The following is a 14,028-nucleotide window of genomic DNA, read 5'->3' on the forward strand; positions in this document are numbered from 1 at the left end:
CAGTTACTTTCTGCACCCTTGTTTTGGCTTTGTATTCAACAAATATAACATATCCAACGGTAATTTTTGTATATGATATATTTGACAAAAGGTACTTTTTATTTCTTTCATCTTTTAAAATTTTGACAGGGGTCAAGGTTAGTAGACCAGTTTTTATTTTAATGTAGTGAAGCATTGTAATAATACAGCTAATTATGAATTTAAATGACGTCAGTATTCCAATGATGTCACTTTGCATCTCCTTACAATAACAATATGTCGTTTCCGTTTTAATACTGGGAAAATTACAATGCAAAATTGCTGTTGAAAATTCTTTGATTGAACATTACTAATGCATCTTAATGGGTTTGAAGAATATCTTGTGATTAAAAAATTGTGCTATTTATGAAATATGGACTTCAAGTGAAATTATGTTACAATAAGTGAAAGAGATGTTATATTTATTGTGTACGAAGACAAAAGAAGGAGGTGAATAGTGACTATCATCAACCTTAGCATTCAGTCATTAGATATATTTTAAAACAACTTGTATAATAAATGGTATCCAATGGCCACTTATGTAGTATTTTCTGTATAAAGATGCCCCCCCCCCCCCCCCCCCCCCCCCCCCAGCACTAGGGAGCAGTTTTCACCCCACCAGCTCCTGTCTGATAGGCTTATGTCTTCAGAGTTACCCAAGAGATATATCCCAAACAAGTATGATCAATTCTGGATCAACACTGCCATAAGAGGTGATACAAAGAGCAGTACATTTAATTGTATCGATGCATAGTTCAGAAGTGAATGCTCTAGGAATATGTTACTCTTAACTGTGTGCCTCTCTGGTACAGCTTCTTGTGTGTCTAAACTGAACACCTTGACCTTCCTTTCCACTGGTGGGTCTATTTGTATTTTTATAAACATACCAGCTACATGTATTTAAGTATTCAGACTGGCACAAAATTATGCATAGAAACCATCTTATTATTTCAGAGGGTAATAAAATGTATATATCCATGTCCATTTTATCCATTTTTGTATGTTTGAGATTTTTTTAAAAGTTTTTTGTAGGGATGAAAATAACCTTACACAAAAAAAAACCTTTAAAACTTTGCATAGTCTTGAACTGTTTTCATTCAAGGAGAGAAAACATTTCAGGGTGGCATGCAGATTTATAATTCCAGAAAAATGTGGAAGATTTTAATCTCTGCTCGTGGTAATGCAAATGTTGGAAATGAGTAACAAATGCTGGAGTATTTTGAAAGATTTGGGATTTTATAAACTTTCAACTGTGAAGAGTCAGTAGGGATGCAGACATTAGGGTCATCTGATAGTTCCGTTTTGTTGTTGCCGCGGAATGGAACGTCGTTGTGTGAGTTGATGCTGTTGTTGAATTTCCCCTTCCAGCTCAAGCACTTCCAGCCTGAGTCTCTCATTCATATCACGGATTGAGTCTAAAATATTGAAAATTGAATATGTATTGCAACAATTCATAATTCAAATTTCATGTGCATCACACAAATGGAACATGAAACATTTATTTTTAGACCGTATTATTGAAATGATAATTTTTATAAAAATATCTTTAATATGGAAACAAATCAACCAAAAACTAATTTTATTTATAATAAACTGAATGGTACATGTACATTGAAACCCTTCAAAATTTGACACTCTGTAAACCAGAATTCCATCAAAACTGGACGTTTTTCACAGTCCCTTTATAACAATCAGTACAGAACAGAACCTGTCTAAACTGAATATCCCTTAAAAACTGACTTTATATGTGGTCCCTAGGGAGTCTTGTTTAAAGGGATTTCATAGTATATCATCATATCAATTGAAACATTTTTTTTTTTTTTTTTTACAAATTATTTACATTTTTTTTTTTTTTTAAACAACAAGACCAATTGCTAAATATTCTTTTACAGAAAAAAAAAGCAAATATATTAAACAAATCAATATTACACTCTAAGATGCTTGATGCAAAGACAAATTACTACTTTGACAGCAAAGATATTTGTCTATTTGCTATATTCTATAGTTACAAAACTTGAATCAATATTACTTACGGTTACAAAACATATATACATGTATATATATTTGTGTAACATCAGTGCAGTGTGAAAGTGTCCTCAGTACATTTAAAATGTTAATGTTCTAAATTTGCTATATCACCTTGCTCATCTGCATATCAAGAAGAAATATTTAATTTTCTGTTGTTTATGACTGATATTTCATTCAGTGAAATTTGCAATCATATGACATGAATTGCACATGTGTGATGAGTGTTGTTTGAAACTGTATATTTTACTTAATTACGAGATAACCATATGGAGTTTTTAGAGTTGTGGGTATTATTGTCTATTTGATTCCACAAATATCATTTTTGACTGAAGGCGTTAGCCTGAGGTTAAAAATGAAACATTTGCGGGCATCAAATAGACAATATCACCCGCAACTCTAAAACCTCCATATGGTTATGTCCATTGTAAACTGAATTGATTTTCTATGAAACTAACTGTATATTTGGTATTTCGTGAAAAAAATACCTAGCTACAATCTAGCTGTAGACCACTGAACCATCAACTTGGCCTGTTCCAATTTGCTAATGATGTCAGTTTCTAATGACGTCATTAGCTTTCCGGGTGTTATTTTCATTTGATCCCAAGAAAAAGAATGTAATTAACCAATCACAATAGAGAACACACTCGCCATCAGTTTACAATATATATTAATGAGATTTGACTGAAAACATAAAATATAACTTTTTTTTTCAATTTGCATTATTCTCAAAAACCTACCACTAGTTTACTGCTGCCATTTTAGTGCAAATTATGCGATGTCAATGATGCCAAAGCAATGTCATCTACAGTGGTGATAACACTTTTTACAAAGTTGGTAACACCAAAACTCGCTAGTCATTAGTACCTAACACTATTATTCAAGATAATTTAAAGATATTTCACTATATGTTTTAATGGAAAATTAAAGCTTGTTTTAATGATCTTAATGCAGACAACGACAGAAGTATATTTAAATAAATAAAAGTGCGTGTCTTTACAAAGAAAGAAAGAAATGTTTTATTTAACGACGCACCCAACACAATTTATTTACAGTTAAATGGCGTCAGACATATGGTTAAGGACCACACAGATTTTGAGAGGAAACCCGCTGTCGCCACTACATGGGCTACTCTTTCTGATTAGCAGCAAGGGATCTTTTATTTGCGCTTCCCACAGGCAGGATAGCACAAACCATGGCCTTTGTTGAACCAGTTATGGATCACTGGTCTGTGCAAGTGGTTTACACCTACCCACTGAGCCTTGCGGAGCACTCACTCAGGGTTTGGAGTCAGTATCTGGATTAAAAATCCCATGCCTCAACTGGGATCCGAACCCATTACCTACCAGCCTGTAGACCGATGGCCTAACCACGAAGCCACCGAGGCCGATCGTGTCTTTACAAAGTCAGGGAGTTTAAAACAATTAATTGCAGCTAGTCAAGATTACAGCCAATAACTTGTCTGGGAATGGTCCGTAATGTTATCTGTAACTAAAAAAGAAACTCTTGGGACATTATTAACAGAGGATTCTAACTACGGTAATTATATGTTCAAATTAGAATATTTAGATCTTAATTCTTATGTTAATGTTACATGTATATGGTGAAATCTCCCTTCAAATAAGAAGTCACCAACTGGTCAGTTATTAAAGTTGGTTTTGTTTAACGACATCACTAGAGCAGATTTATCAATCAATCATCGACTATTAGATCTGAAACATTTGGTAACTCTGACAGTCATAGAGAGGAAACCCGCTACATTTTTGCATCAGTAGCAAGTGATCTTTTATATGCACTTTTCCACAGAAAGGAAAGCACAGACCATGGCCTTTGACCAGTTGTGGTGCACTGGATGGAATGAGAAAAAACCCAATCAGTTGAATGGATCTGACGTAGGTCGATCCTGTGACGCAAGCACCTCAAGCGAGCATTCAACTGACTGAGATAAACCCCGCTCCCTGGTCAGTTATCTGCCAGCCAAGTGACAGATATACTTGATATTAGCATTATGATGACTTAAGCAATAAAGCAAACTACAATATCTAATTTTCCAAATTTTAGTCCATCTTTATTTCAACTAAAAATGTTAAATCATTTTCAACAGACTAATAAAATATTATGTACATTCCTAGTGATTAAATAACTATAAGCACTAATGTATAACAAATATAAATGCTTGGACTTGTTAAATAATTATAAACTTACTGCTAAATATTATATCCTAAATTATATTCTGTATTTGTAAAAATAAGTAAAATTTCTTATTACAAAAATTCTCAATTTACTGTAAAACATGATGAAAAAAGTCAAATTAATAACACCTATGTCATAATTTAAAGTAATTAATAAATGTTAAATATCTAAACTAGGTATAAAAGTCATGAAACTATACTGATTACCAATAACTTAGTGAACCTGGCCGCGGTATCCTGTAAAACAACATATGCTGTATAGTGCTGTGGAGTGAACTACATGCACAACACATGACTACAACCCTCTACATTGCGACCGTTTTGGTTGCACATGCGACCATTTTTTTTTTTGGTGACTAAAACATTTCAAACTATCTATATAAAAAATAGAAGTAGGTGCTATCCTTGATGGAAAAGTTAATGTAGAGGGCTGGACTACTGACTCCCAAGAAATAACATATTTCTATTGATGTTAACATATTTTCTCACTGATCTGTAGTTATAGATAGTTTCATTTTAATAACAGACAATTACATTTTCTATCTACTGTTTAATTTTTTTAAGGCAAATTATTGCCCACCCACCCCAAGTTTTTAATCCCAAAAGATTGTTTGTACATGATCCCTTGAACTCCCATTGGTCATGCAATTGCTGGTATGCTGATTCTGCTGCTGGTTATAGTGAGTTAACTATTTTTATGGATAAAGTAAAATTCTGGGTTACGTTCAATGATGATTCATTCCAACAGCCTGATCACATGTATATACCCAGCAAAAGAAGTTAATTGGTTAATGGGAGAAAATTAACATGTGGCCACAAATATGATTTTGTCACAGACTGGGTAATATGCACCCAAAAAGGGGCTTTTATATCATTTTGTCACAGATTAGATAATATAAACAATGACCTTTGACATTCCATTCATAAAGCAAAGCTTTAAAAAAAATATTTGCACTTCAGTCAAATACTGTACCACTGAGTAACATCCCCTCCAAAAACTTGATTATAAAAGGATGCAATGTCAAACCTAAAGTCTCATTTCTTAAACTAAATATTAAGCTTAATTAAAAAACCCATAGTGGATATTAAGATACTTTCTTATTCTTTAAAATGCTTATACCATAGAAAAGACCAGTCTACAATATTAAAATATAGCATACTTTTAATACCATATTTAAATTCTTATACCAGAAGACCAGGCTGCCATATTAAAACATATAATTCTTTTTACCAAGTAAATCCTTATACCAGAAGATCTAGAGACCTGTTAGTATTTAAATCTGTATAACACACAGAAGACCAGTCTACCATATTAAAATATGTACATTTTAAAAAGTATATTTTATATCCTTATACCATGTAGAAAACCAGTTTATTAAAAAAACCTTGTGCTCAACTAAGAAAATATACTTCAAGTAGTGATGAAAGGTTGTCAATTAGAGAAAAACATAAAATGATGCAGCTGAAATACAGTGTATATGTGTGTGTCATTTAAAGTTGTGGCTTGAAAGAGCTGAAAAGCAAAGAAACCCAATAGAAGACCCTTCACAAAATCCATCAACAAAAGTAGAACATGCAAGTAACATATTTTGCTGTGAATTTCCATCATTTCTGATTTTTGAAATTTATTCTTAAAATGTTTGGTTCATCATACATAATTACTTTAAAAAAAATTCATCAGATTGCTAGATTTGTATGCAAATAGAAATTACATATTTATGATCAATTATTTATAATAAACTAAATATAAATTATAAATATAAATAAATTATTTCTTTGTGTGTCAAAATACCCTTTTGACTACCTTGTGCAGAGATACAGCTTTAATTACAGAAAAACTTTTTGTCGTTTAAATTTCTATCCACTTAAGTTTTACTCTGCACATTCTTCTTAAGGCTAATAGCTTAACACTATATCACCATGGCCAATGTGTGATTAATTCTCTAAATCAATCAATATATAATATTATAGAAATCGAAGGAAGCCCCTTTCTCTACATGGACTACCAGTACTGCTACTGATTAAAAGATTTCTTGGATGCACTTTTTAGACAGAATACCATATCTTTGATATACCAGTTGTGGAGACCTTGTAAAAGGTCTACAGCACTTGGTTTTCACAGACTTGTTACACATCTGTTTGTACTATAGTAACACAGTCCAAAGTGTTTTTACTCTGGGAGCAATAACTGGTGTTTCAACATGTTATACACTTATAGTCAAATAAAATAAAATAAAATTAAAAATTAAATAAAGTCAAATTAAAGAATCTTTCTCCCCCTAGTTTTGGTATGCTTGTGAAAATAATTACCCTCCTCAAAGCATTTAGGTTTACTGAAAATAACCGGACCATCTTTTAGTGAAAAACTAGTTATTCCTGAGAAATCTGTAGTCCATTTTCATTTTTTTAAAAACCCATAGAAAATAAAAATATTTTTAGCAATAAATGAAAAATAAAAAATGTCCAAATGAAACTACATATTCTAGAATAAAAAATATTCACAGTAAAATATGGTACCCATGTGCCATGCATTGAAATACATCTACAAAATCCCAGTCCTGCTCACTTGATGTTCATGGCAACGCTTCCTTAGAATCCACTAGTTTCTATTTTTATTTTCTCGTTTTTGTTTGTCACCTTAAACATGAAGAATTATTGAATATGAACCACAAATTAAGTGTAAAATCTATCACTAGTACTATTACAGCAATCAAACTTGTCAGAGCGAGTCTTGAAGGGACCAAAATAGGTTAATAGTACTTGATGCCATTGATACCAAGGCAAATTCTGACTTGTACAATACAAGGCTGTTAGCCAGACCACACTTCAATACCAGGCACATATTATCAAAGCTATTTTAGCACTATGTCATAAAACTGTTATAAGCGATGGTGCTTGTCATAGTAACACCATAGTCTACACTGTCTTTATATTATTGTAGCCCTAAGATAGCTTCGAAAATATATGGTAATGACATGTATATATATGTACAGTTTTAATAAAATAAGAAAGTCAGTATTTGTATTTTATGATTATTCCCATCTTTCATTTCATTTTTTAAAAAACCCAACATTTTCCTTATTAATTTCTGACCTGCAGTTTAACCTCTATCAGTTTAACCTCCAGAAATATATTTAGCTTTAACTTAATCTTAATTTTAAGGTCAGTCTTAAATATATTTTAACAAAAAGTAGAAAGTTATAGGAATCAGATTTCTGTCACCGGATGCAAGAAACACAATAACATAAATAAACTAATAGAAAATAAAAGATAATATAGATGTTTTTTTTAAATCATGTCATTGGAAGATTATTTTTCACATGCGAGCTACAACAACTTATGTACTTAACCAGCTAATGCTAAAGCATTTTTTGTAGCAGGTACAAATAAAGTAAGCTTTTAGTTTTTTTTACCATGCTGCCATTCTAGTAAAACTGTTCATGCCATAAAATAATAACCACATTTCATTAAAAAAAACCCCAGAAAATGTATTTTACCTGAATTTGAAACTTGTGAAACTCTTCTGTCCAGTGGTCGAGTTGGTGAAACTAGAATAAAAAGGTTTAAATCAATAATAATAATAATAAAATTTTTTATTTAATGAAGGTAACACAGTTAGCAAAAGCTAATATTCCCTGAGGCCCTCAGGTACAAACAATACAGAATTACAATGCATACATTTATGAACAAATAGAAAATACATACATGGCATAAACATACGTACAAATGATATTATTTTAACAAATATTTCTTGAATCTATATTTAAAAACAGCAGTATTGGCAATGATTGGATAGCTTTAGGTAACTGATTCCAAAGTAATGGTCCAGAGTAACTGAAATCATGTTTAAATAAAGACATTTTAGGTTTTGGAATAAATATATTTCCATCCTCTACATTTCTAAGGTTATAGGGATTGTTTTCTCCAACATATATTAATAAGTTTGAAAGATAGTTTGTTGATTCGTTGCATAAGGAAATGAACTTGTAATAAACAAACAATATTGGACTGTCTTGTCAGGGCTAGCTCTGGCACTCTCTCCAAATTTGCCAGTTGTGAATTTTGAAAACATTTGGCGAATTTTATTTTGATCTGGCAAAATAATTTTATGTAATAATTGATATTTTGTTAGAAAATAACTGGGTTTCTGCAGTTTATTAAGTTTAATAGATAATTTTGCAAAATTTTCTACTCACCCAGATGATTTAGCAACAAATTTAAAGTTTGTTTTGTTTAACGACACCACTAGAGCACATTGATGTATTAATCATCAGCTATTGGATGTTAAACATTTGGTAATTTTTACTCACAGACATCAGAGGAAACCCGCAATATTTGTCCACTAGTAGCAAGGGATCTTTTATATGCACTTTCCCCACAGACAGGATAGCACATACCAGTTTTTGACCAAGTGTGGTGCACTGGTTGGAATGAGAAAAAACCCAATCAGTTGAATGGATCCACCGAGGTGGTTCGATCCTACGATGCAGGCACCTCAGGCGAGCACTCAACCGACCGAGCTAAATCCCATCCCCTTCATTTAGCAACAACTGCAATCCGACATAAATTTTGTTTTTGCTCATTCTGAATGACAAAGAACATTTGCCAGAGGTGTTTTTGTCGTAGGATCGAACCACCATAATGAACTCATTCTTTGATTGGATCTTTTTGTCCCCATCAATAACCCCACAACTGGTATATATACCATAAGGTTGTGGTATGTGTTGTCTCACTAATGGAAAAAAGCAGCAGCTTTCCTCTAGGACTATTTCAGAATTATCAAATGTTTGACATCCAACAGCAGATGATTAATAAATCAATGTGTTCTAGTGGTGTCGATAAAGAAAACAAATTTTAACTTTTTGAAGAAAAAAACCCCCTAAATTAAATATTTTCAATTTTAAAGTGACAGTAACCTAATATCCCAATTATATTTTTTGCAGTGAAATAAAATTAACAGTTATTAACAAAAGAAATCACGCCAGGTGATTAACTGACTTTGTCGTATATGTGCATTCGGTGGACCTTGTCCTATTGGTCTTCCTATTCTCTGGGGAATTCCACTGCTGTCTGGCCCTCCATTCGTTACAACTTCATATGGCCTGGGAAGAAAAAGAGAAAAAATTATTTTAGTGTTAAAACTAGAATTAACAATAACTCATGAGTATATTTTTTAGAGTTAAAACTAGAATTAACAACAACTGATGGTTATTTTAGCACAATCTAAATACTGAGAGAAAACAGTTTTCAAATATGCTACACCTACATGTACATGTAATGAAGCGGCTTTCCTCTCTCATTATTTGTGTGGTCCTTAGCAATATGTGAAATGCAATAAAATCATAAATTAAAGTGTTGAGTGCATTGTTAAATAAAGTAAAACAGTTCTTTCTTCCTTCTTGTAGTTGACTTTTTTCTGCATTCACCCCTATGTGTCCAAATAAATTTGCACTCTTTACTTACACACTAATGGAAAAAAAGAAGATAAAAATGAAAAGAGTTGGTCCCTTTTTTGTAGGTTCCCAGAAACAATTTTTTTAAACCTTATATATTTTATTTGACTAACTGAAACTAGAATTTGGCAAACGTTTTTCTGACAAAATTTAACCATTTGGTAGTAAGGTTTGTTGAACAGCTTAAACTCTGAAGAAGTACTGTCAATAAAGTATAATAATTCTTTATTATCTACATTATCAATATTATTATTTTTATGAAAAATGGACCATTTTAAACATATTTAGAAGGGGACGACACAACAATGTCATTTTCAGAAATGACGTCATTTTGGTAAGTGATTACATATCACTAAGACTGAGGAAGGCGCATTATATTATTACATAGCTTCCCAAAATTACATCATTCATTGTGCGAAATGAAATCATTATGACACACGTATGTCATACTGGTTATATTTCCCTGTGTACTTCGAGCTATGTGGATAATAAGTTAAAATATCCTCATACCCAGGAGCAGCTCTGATAACAGGTTCCGACAATCTGTGAGGTGGTCTCATCGGGTGTGGTGGTACACCTGGGGGCAGTGCATTCCTAGGAGAGTTACCTGGCAATCGACTAGGATCAGGATGTGGAAAGTCCTGTGCCTGAAAATGGTTTTTAAAAAATGATATCCATTATCAATGTTATTAAAATTTTAATATTTCAGAAATATTTTGAAAATGTACAGAAAATGATGTGGATTAATTCACATACATGTATATATGAATAAAGTAAATTATTCATGGTACAACTGAATGATGGTAAAAAAAAACTAAACAAAAAAATCTTAATACTGACATTTATAAGCTGGCCTATTGACAAACATATTTTTATTGTTTTTAAATACAAGTGAATTGGGTGCAAGTTTTGTAACTTATAATAGGCCTTTTCCATAAAACATCTATTATAAATGAAAATTATATGATATTTACAATCTGGAACAAGAACAGAATAGAATATTTCCCAGTGGGGAAAAAGAAAAACAAATATAATGAATTTGGTTATTTGAAAGAATTTGCCTCAAACATATTGTATAATAAAGTGCAACCCCCCCAAAAAAAACCCATCCCCTCTTCCAAACCTGAACAAACCATATGGCATTACACGTATATGTACATAAAAATTAATGTCAACTAATTAATACATTTATATTACTTTTAATAAGATATAATCTTGTATTATAATTATTATGTTTTAACTTACTAACACAACAAAAGCCAAATACTGTGGAACACTTTGAAGCAAGTGGACATGCATGTGGAATTATTTATTAATGCTAGACAGCTGTGTTCAGTGTGTGTGTATGTGGTGTTTGTAGGGTAGAACACAACTCTTGCTATATACTGGCAAACACAAGGGAACATGGGATGGTGATGGCAAATTTGCATTTAATATACATATTAGCCAACTTACTACTGTTTAATGTTGGGTTTTGATCATCCTTCAATGACTTGAGTGGAGATTGGAATGGGCGGTCACTATCAGTTATATGACCAAAAGCACCTGAACTAATACCAAGCTACACCTCACTCCTAATGTCACACAGGGTTCTTGATTTTTAGTTGGTAACTTGCAATAATAAAGTTTAAAGCTAAAATTTAAATCAGTTTATTTTTTGCTTAAGCGATGACATGGTTGGTCGCAAATAAAAGTGGTATAAGGAAGAACTATTGTCATAAAATAATCAAAGATTAAAGAGGTTTTGTTATCCTTTCCGAGAACTGATCCAACTGACTTTCTTGATCTACGTCATCAGTTCTGACATACTGGTTTCTGTTCTTGTAGACAGCTTATTGGAATCAGGCTACAGATCTCAGCTGAATCTCAGCACTTCATTTTGACATGATGTTCCACACCTATCTATTACATTTTATCACAAACAGGCTTATTTATTTAATATTCCAGTGTCAACTCAATTAATAGATTTTCCATACATTGCACTTTGTTCCTGATCCCAGTACTATATGTTTTGAAACACAACATTATACTTATATGACGAGAAATCGTAACTTTTCAGTGTATCTTTTTCCAGATGCTATAATGAAACCACTCTATTATCAAGATCTTTTCTGCCTGATTTCTGTTTTAACAGCTTCTTTTTCATATATCTCATCATATATTTCACCAGCTGTACATTCATAATCACTTGGTTTGGGCCAAACAAGAAACCTGCTAGCGAGTGACATTATTGCATACACATATCGTACCGTCATACAATTTCGATCGACATATGTTTTTGATACTTTGTTTGTAACTGCATGTATCGTGAGATTATGCGATATATTACATCACTATCAGCCTGAACATAAACAACGAAGTGTCTTTTTCCTCACAATATTAAAAATGCTTCAAGTCAAGCTGCCAACTTCATGTTTTAATTATAATACCATAAATAGTGTGCATGTTATCAGTTTTTCGTAATGCAATATTTTGGTACTAATGAAATGCTTCACATAGAGAAATCCAGATATCACAAATCCCTGCAAAGTTATCGTCTGTAACACTGACATCTGACCTGCCAAAGTTAGACGATATACCACGTGATCATTACACTGAACAATAAAATTTATGGAAGGCTGGTTGGGTTACCTCTTATGTCATTCACAGCAACGTTCTTTTCAGTAATTTCTGGTGGGGGCATGTTTACATGTGCATTTAATACAAATAAAGGTGGTTTGGTGGAATTAGATTTTTTGAAAATATATAGTTCTGTATCTCTGTCAGAGTACTTAAGGTTACAATCAGAATTTTGGTGCCGTTGATACGTATAACAAGAGGATTAGACATTAGCCTATGACGAAAACATAATGTAAATATGTTTTCAGTAAACACTGTCTATTGGTCTGAAGATTATTCAATATTTTTTACAAGTTACAAACATTTTATGATTTTATTTTCAAATGAAGATTTTAATGTAAATTATTGCATGGAGTATAGACCCTTCACTGCCATAACAAGGACAGAAATAGACAGCCAATGAAACTATCGAAAACATACGACGTTTGTGAAAATATAGCGGAAACACCTGTACGACTTAGCAGCTAGTTTTTTTGGAGGAAAATTTGGCATTCATGGTTTTTTATAATAAACTAATGTGACTTGAGAAAGGTAAAGTAGTATTGTATGTACGAAGTATTGTTTTTATTATATTTTATTTTTTTGCTTATCGTATCGAAAACATATGACGCCAGGATAATATTATACTTAGCAAAGCAGTGCAAAACAGCAAGCATATACCACAGTTCTCACAGGTAATCTTGGAGGCACACTGGCTTTGCGTGGGTTACCCGCCGGAGACATGCGAGGTGACGTGATGTCCGACTGTCTGTAGCCTTCATACTGGGGGTGTGCCGCAGCTGCTTGTTGCCAGGTCGACGGGCTCTGTGACACAACTCTGTAATCAAAGAACTTAATGACATGAACATGATACACAAAATATGTAATTTTATTCCATTTTACAATCCAAACTGCAATTTAATTACATTAAGTTTAAAAAAAAAAAGTTTATCTTTAATTGTTGATTATATTATGAGGGTTAGTATACCTATTTTTTTTATGTAAAACATTTTTAATGAGTCTAAATAAAAAAAATATTGTTAACTTTTTAGTATGCCTACAACCAATATTGCATACTACTATATGTACGAAAGCATACATCACTAATTAAGAGAGTGACGAAAACTAAAAATAAAGTTTCTTTTATTAAACGACGCCACTAGAGCACATTGATTTTTTATCTTATTATCGGCTATTGGACGTCAAACATATGGTCATTCTGACCGTTTTTTTGAGGAAAACCTGCTGTCTCCACATAGGCTACTCTTTTATGACAGGCAGCAAGGGATCTTTTATTTGCGCTTCCCACAGGCAGGATAGCACAAACCATGGTCTTTGTTGAACCAGTTATGGATCACTGGTTGGTGCAAGTGGTTTACACCTACCCATTGAGCCTTGCGGAGTACTCACTCAGGGTTTGGAGTCGGTATCTGGATTAAAAATTCCCATGCCTCGACTGGGATCCGAACCCAGTACCTACCAGCCTGTAGACCGGAGAGTGATGAATTTACTCACCTTGTAACAAAAATGTCAATACATTTTATTTGAAAGTTCATGTGATTGCTCGCCTAGCACCATTTAAGGGAAGTGATCTTCAGCTCGCCTTGATTTTGCTCATGACAAAGATTGTACAGAGTGCATCAAGTTGTATAATTGTAAACAGGAAAACTAGACAGCAGTGGTGACTGCAATAGCCACTGAAAATTGTCACATGTCACCCACTAATGAAAATTTAGTTTGTT

At 32.7% G+C, this 14,028-nt stretch overlaps 1 protein-coding gene across 4 annotated transcripts in view; it reads right to left on the bottom strand.

Moving 5' to 3' along the window:
* Window positions 1-627: 627 nt before the first annotated feature.
* The window catches only part of LOC121368954 (kinesin-like protein KIF12), a 99,030-nt gene continuing 85,629 nt past the window's right edge, over window positions 628-14,028 (bottom strand). For 2 of the 4 annotated variants that reach the window (XM_041493723.1, XM_041493720.1), the window contains 5 exons: window positions 12,968-13,124; window positions 10,199-10,335; window positions 9,234-9,337; window positions 7,733-7,783; window positions 628-1,433 (listed from right to left, as the gene is read on the bottom strand). In XM_041493723.1, the coding sequence (XP_041349657.1) occupies window positions 1,303-1,433; window positions 7,733-7,783; window positions 9,234-9,337; window positions 10,199-10,335; window positions 12,968-13,124 (580 nt within the window). In that variant the 3' untranslated portion in view covers window positions 628-1,302. Of the gene's footprint in view, window positions 1,434-6,801; window positions 6,873-7,732; window positions 7,784-9,233; window positions 9,338-10,198; window positions 10,336-12,967; window positions 13,125-14,028 lie in introns of all 4 variants that reach the window. The other 2 variants (XM_041493722.1, XM_041493721.1) reach the window with 2 other exon arrangements.

The sequence above is a fragment of the Gigantopelta aegis genome, chromosome 3 (assembly GCF_016097555.1).
Source record: "Gigantopelta aegis isolate Gae_Host chromosome 3, Gae_host_genome, whole genome shotgun sequence".
In the NCBI taxonomy this organism is placed as follows: Eukaryota; Metazoa; Mollusca; class Gastropoda; order Neomphalida; family Peltospiridae; genus Gigantopelta; species Gigantopelta aegis.